This window comes from Pseudophryne corroboree, chromosome 5 (genome assembly GCF_028390025.1).
Source record: "Pseudophryne corroboree isolate aPseCor3 chromosome 5, aPseCor3.hap2, whole genome shotgun sequence".
NCBI classification, from domain to species: Eukaryota; Metazoa; Chordata; class Amphibia; order Anura; family Myobatrachidae; genus Pseudophryne; species Pseudophryne corroboree.
In genome coordinates, this window is record NC_086448.1 from 652,641,283 (window position 1) to 652,647,756 (window position 6,474).

At 50.9% G+C, this 6,474-nt stretch overlaps 1 protein-coding gene across 2 annotated transcripts in view; it reads right to left on the reverse strand.

Moving 5' to 3' along the window:
- Positions 1-1,659, reverse strand: part of NOL4 (nucleolar protein 4) — a 595,206-nt gene extending 593,547 nt beyond the window's left edge. For both annotated transcript variants that reach the window (XM_063923673.1, XM_063923672.1), the window contains exon 1: positions 228-1,659. In XM_063923673.1, the coding sequence (XP_063779743.1) occupies positions 228-482 (255 nt within the window). In that variant the 5' untranslated portion in view covers positions 483-1,659. The remainder of the gene's footprint in view (positions 1-227) is intronic.
- Between the last annotated feature and the right edge of the window lie 4,815 nt (positions 1,660-6,474).

Genomic DNA, 6,474 nt, shown 5'->3' on the forward strand with positions numbered 1-6,474 from the left:
GGGTATTAAAAAGTGTATGGGGGCTGGGGAGGTACCTGGGAATGGGGATAGAGGGGCAGTGCCCTTCGGATCATGTCATGACATATTGTGACAGCAGAGGCCAGAGGGTGACAGGGATGGCATAATGCCACAGGGCACCGGGACAACAAAGAGAGAGAGAGAGGTGCAGTAGGGAGCCCCCCTCCCCCCGCGGGCTGGCATGCCTGCCAGGGGCCCCGGGCACTCACCGTGGTCTTGACAGGGACGTGGAGCACCTGCGCGTCCCCCGGGCTCCCCTCCTCCGCCTTCCCCAGCTGGAAGCCCTTCGATTTCACCCAGAATTTGAATTTGGCGTTGTCCGTGGAGCTGGACTCGGAGCCGTTCAGCAGCTGCACGATGCGCTCGTATTTCTTGCGGGTGACGGTCTTGGTCTTCCCGGAGTCCCCATAAGTCCTGAGGCACCAGTCCTGGAAGTGGCGGTACATGTCCCGGTCGCTGTCCATGGTCTCCTCCCGGCCGCACTTTGCACCTGCTCAGCGCATCCACAATGGCAGCGGCGGCGGCGGCGGGGTCCCGGAGCAGCGGGGATGCGGTGTCAGTGTGTCACTGTGCCCAATCCCCGGCTGGGCGGGTGAGAGGGGGGGAGGGAGTCTCAGATGGTTTTGTTGTCCTCCTACAGTACGTGCCTGCTCCTGCGAGTCAGCGGGCTGGGCTATCCCAATGGCAGCAGCAGCAGCAGCAGCGAGTACCCCCAGAGGGCAGGACAATGCACACTCGCCGATGTCACCGCTTTGTGTGCAGCTCTGCAGGCAGATGCACCTCTTACCCCAGGATCCCAGCAACAGCAGCAGCAGCCCTGCACCGCCTCTGTGCCCTGGCAGCCTCTCCCCCAGCCAAGCCTATGGTCCTCCTTCCATGCCTCCTTGTCCCACACTCCCCGGCTAATGGCATGTAGGAAACTTCCTCTGTGTGTCTCCTGCTGCCCCCCCAGGCGTGTCAGCCTGTGCCCGGCATCACTGTGCCATCATCATCATCTCTCCTGTGTCCTGCACAGTGCAGGGTGCGGGGCTGCAGGCGGCGGCGGCAGGGCTCTGGCAGACACTGTGTGACTGTGCGGGTGCTAGTTTGCTCTTGCAGCCCGCAGGACAGCAGCCCCGGATGCCGCCTCTGTAGCCGGAGTGCACAGGACAGGTATCAGATGATGGCTAGATGGTCCCCGCACAAGGCTGAGCTCCCTGCATCGTCCATAATAAGAGTTTATCTGCGATCCTCACACAGGATGGAGGGTTCCCCTCTGTAACTGTGCTCTCTGGGGGTTTCACCTCATCCCGACATTTATCCCATGGCATACGCGTAGGGAAGGCAGAGAGGTGGAAGCAGTGGGCTATTGTTCGCTGCAGGCTGGATGCGCTGTGATGGTGGGATGCTGGTCCGCTGTTCCAGCAGCTCCTGTCATAAATGGGATAAGGGACAAGCTAGAGCTGTGCCAGCCGCCACGGATGGGTTGGCCCCCTTCTCCTCTGTGCCCTGCAGCAGATGAGGGGCAGTGAGGGCCCTTACACCCCTGCAGAAAGAGCTGGTCCCAGCACTGGCAAGATGGCTTATGCCTCCTGTTCCCTGTATCTACTCAGTGTTTTGTTGGAAGCTCTAGCGGCGGCTGGAGCCGGCCCGGGACTGACAGCTCAGACTTCTCCTTGTGTTGTTTAAATGGCTGCTTGCTGCTTTACAGGTATGCTGCTGCCACCTGCTGGTCCGCGCAATCATTACACGTGCATCCAATCCAGGACACTAATGCGTGTAGCAGACACACGCTATTACTTTACCGTCTCTCATCATTGGAAACGCAACATGTACACAATAATACTTTTACACCGAGCAGACAAATTCAACTTTTTATTTATTTCTGTGTGTAGCAGAATAGATCGCATACGTGTGCTCAAAGCGAGCTGTGTACCAAGTTAGGATATTCAAAATTCTACGTGTCACATATTCAATTATTATTATTTATTACCAGTTATTTATTTAGCGCACAAATATTCCACAGCGCTTTACAGAGAATATTTGCCTATTCACATCAGTCCCTGCCCCAGTGGAGCTTACAATCTATATTCCCTATCACATGTACATCCACACATGAGGCACATGCCTAGGGGCGGCACTTGCCGGGGGCCGACACACCAGGCTAATAAGGGCCAGGTGATTATTTTTTTCATCATTACGACTTATTTTTCATTATTTCATTTAGCAAATGACCTGGGTGTAACAATGGGCAGCAAATTGTGGTCCAGGAGTTGGTAGTAGGGTGAGGTTGGAGCTGTTTTGGTGGTCTCAAGGCATCCGACCTGGCACCTGAAATGAAGGGAGCAATGGCGTGATTTGGGGGGGAGGGCGGCAGCCAGTAATGTGCCTAGGGGCGGCCTGACCCCTAAATCCGCCCCTGGTCACATATTCAGTGCAATCTGGGCGCAATATTAGGTCTCAGTGCAATCTGAGCGCAATATTATCTCAGGATCACATTCCAATTTGCACTCATATCGGCAAGATGTATCATCTGGCACAGGCGGGAGCCCGTCCCTGCGATGTGCCGAGTGGTGTCGGGGCTGCTGCGCGTCCACAGTCCCCGCTGACCACACATGCAAAGCTGACACTTCCAGGGAGGGCTCTGGAGATACCCTCCACCGACTACAAATGCAGTGAGTAGCCCATAGGGTACAATGGGTGATAGTTAAGCAGAGCAGCGAGTGACAAAAGTCTCCCAACTCCCCACCCCCCACCCCCACCGCGGGACACTGCAACCCGCAGGTGGGACAGTCAAAAAAAAGGGCCAGTCCCACGAAAATCGGGACAGTTGGGAAGTATGCTGATATTGGTAAATCTGGCAGCATCACATTCCCCATAGAAACCTATGGGGGATACAGCTGCTAGAGGGAATGAAGGGATCGCAGAAGGTATCTTTACATAACTGGGCCCTAAATAACCACAGTTGGATAATTCAGTGCACAGTTCATTTTTAAGACACTACTTTGAGGCATACTATAGACAGGAGGCATTACTATGGGGCATAAAATGAACTAGAGGACTAGTATGGGGTGTACAATTTACAAGAGAACATACTATGGTACATACATTTTCCTAAGGCACTACTATGGGGCATAACATGAGCTACAGTACTATTGCTAGGTATGTTGTCTGACTCGGAGTCTACATATGACATCTGCAGCTTTTAACAATTTTTCAGTTAAAAGATTAAGGGGCCCATTTATCAATTATCGCATTTACAGTCTGATCTGTGCGTAATATGCAATTATACAGCTGAAATGTATGAATGAACACAAAAGAGAACACATACTCCGAAATGAGCCTATCGCTGTGATGTGTCTATTCCTGTGTCGGGACTCCTGCGTTTGCGCGGTCCGCTGATCCTGCATGTGTGGTGGCCATTACTGATGATGTCTGCAAATTGTAGCCAATAAGGCTACAGATGGCATTAGCTGCGGTGGCCAAACTCCGGGATGTGAAGGTAATTCTGCTGTCGGAAATGGATGGACCACTGTAGGTTTCGGAGATATAAGCTGCGGTCCCTCTGTCTTCCATTTGGGTGATACTAAATATTTGCGTGTATCCGCCGATAGTGATGTGGAAGTATTTGTCTTGTATTCATTTCAGAACATTTACTGATGTTTCATTAGATCACATAAATCCCTTTTACACCGTCAAGCATCAGTGTGATAGTAGGCAAGTTGTGCGTTCATTTGATAACTTGCAGCTCAATAATGAAGTGCTGGACATTAGCATGTTAGCATTGTCTGCCAGCGGCTGCTTATTGAGCTCTAAGTTCATTTTTATGGCATCAGTTGTAGTATATAACCATCTTAATGCCTGTCATTCCATTTGCTTAATATCATCCTGCTTTTGCATTATGTGGACAATGTATTTGAACTTGGGGCCTAATTCAGACCTGATTGTAGCAGCAAATTTGTTAGAAGATGGGCAAAACCATGTGCACTGCGGGGGGCAGATATAACGTGCAGAGAGAGTTAGATTTGGGTGGGTTATTTTGTTTCTGTGCAGGGTAGATACTGGCTGTTTTATTTTTACACTGCAATTTAGAGATCAGTTTGAACATACCCCACCCAAATCTAACTCTCTCTGCACATGTTATATCTGCACCCCCTGCAGTGCACATTGGGGGTAATTCCAAGTTGATCACAGCAGGAAATTTTTTAGCAATTGGGCAAAACCATGTGCAGTGCAGGGGGGTCAGATTTAACATGTGCAGAGAGAGTTAGATTTGGGTGGGGTGTGTTCAATCTGCAATCTAAATTGCAGTGTAAAAATAAAGCAGCCAGTATTTATCCTGCACAGAAACAAAATAACCCACCCAAATCTAACTCTTTCTGCAAATGTTATATCTGCCCCCCTGCAGTGCACATGGTTTTGCCCAATTGCTAAAAAATTTCCTGCTGCGATCAACTTGGAATTACCCCCATGGTTTTGCCCAACTGCTAACAAATTTGCTGCTGCGATCAGGTCTGAATTAGGCCCTTGAACTTTAATATGAGATATTCTATATTACTTACTGATTAATGTGTTTTTCTTGCAGTCCAGGGCTTGACTGGCCATCTGGCTGTTCTGGCAAATGCCAGAAGGCCTGATGGCAAGATGGGCTAGTCCAGACAAGCAGCAGATATGCCTCCTAGCGCTGTGCTTGGCGAGCAGGGTTTCTTTAACACGTGGACTGTGTTGTGACCTCACGATGTCACATTGAACAGCCGTTTATTTGGCAGGAGTGGACTGAGCAGGACTGGGGGGCAGAATACCATGTGCCACCCCCCATCTTCCAGCCTGCTGCTGTGGTGCTGCGTAAGGATGGGAATCATTTGATGTTTCATCAGAACCATCTGTAAAATTGCTCTTATGGTCAATGTTTACCCCCCCACCCCCATTTTGAATTATCCTTTCCCCCCTATGTTTTGTGTTCTGTACACCCCTCCCCTCCCTGTGGATAACTTACCTTTGCATGCCCAGGTCCTCTGAAGCTCCTCTACTGCTCCGGTTCTGCAATTGATAGTTTCTCCAGACGGCCATGTCATCATTTGTTTGTGCCACTGTCTGAACCACTGTCTGATGCCAGCTGCCAGGCCGCACTCCTAGGGGACTGTGGGGCGAGGTGGGCCACGTCGGTTGGCAGGTACCTGAGTGGACAGGTAGTGTGGTTCGGCATACTGGCCCGTACCTCCATATGTAAACCACTGAAATCATGCGGACCTATATTAAATGGAGGGCCTGGAGCTATGGCTCCACCTGATACACTGTTAATACATAGTGACATAGTAACATAGTATCTGAGGTTGAAAAAAGACAATTGTCCATCGAGTTCAACCTATTTGTGGTCTCCTATGCATGATGATTTGACTAAAATTTGTGACTGATGCTGCTGTCAGCCGTTGCATTTTATCCCTATTTATAGTAACAATAATGCATGACTATGCACCATACCCCTGGATCAGTACCGGATCTTGCCACGGGCAAGCAGTACTTTTGCCCGGGGCGCCGCCTCCGGAGGGCGCCGCACCATGGCAAGATCCGCCACTGTGCCCTCTGCAGTGCCCCCCGCTGTGCCCGCCGCTGGTCCCCCGCTTTGAAGGGAACCAGACGCTAAGCGTCTAGTTTCCCTTCATGGAGAGGACTGTGCTGTGCGGTGCGCGATGACGTCATCGCGCACCGCACAGCAAAGGTCCTCTCCATGAAGGGAAACTAGACGAAGCGTCTAGTTTCCCTTCATGGAGAGGACCTTTGCTGTGCGGTGCGCGATGACGTCATCGCGCACCGCACAGCATAGTGGCAGAGACACTAGGGGTCATAATTGACCTCTAGTGTCTATGCTGTGCTATGGGAGAGACGTAATTACGTCTCTCCCATAGATCCGAGGACAGACACAACCATCCGAGTCCAGGAGAAGAGCGGCGCCGGCGGAGGAGGAGGTCTGGAATCAGGAGCGGGGATTGTAAGTATACTTTTATTTATTTATTTATTTATTTTCAGCTGCGCTACAGGGGGCACAAATGGGGGCGTAACTGACCACGCCCCCATATGAAGCCACGCCCCCATTTTTGCCCGGGGCGCCACAAGGGCAAGATCCGGCCCTGCCCTGGATATCCTTATCCATTAGGAATTTATCTAACCCATTCTTAAAGGTGTTGACAGATTCCGCCATTACAACTCCCTCGGGCAGGGAATTCCAAACACGTATTGTCCTTACCGTGAAAAAGCCTTTACGACGTATTGTGCGGAATCTCCTCTCCTCTAACCTGAGCGAGTGTCCACGAGTCCTCTGTGTTGATCTAACCAAAAACAGGTCCAGCGCAAGCTCTGTGTATTGTCCCCTTATATATTTGTAGATGTTGATCATATCCCCTCTTAGTCTCCGCTTTTCCAATGTAAACATGCCTAGTCTTTCAAGCCTTTCCTTGTATTCCATTGTCTCCATGCCCT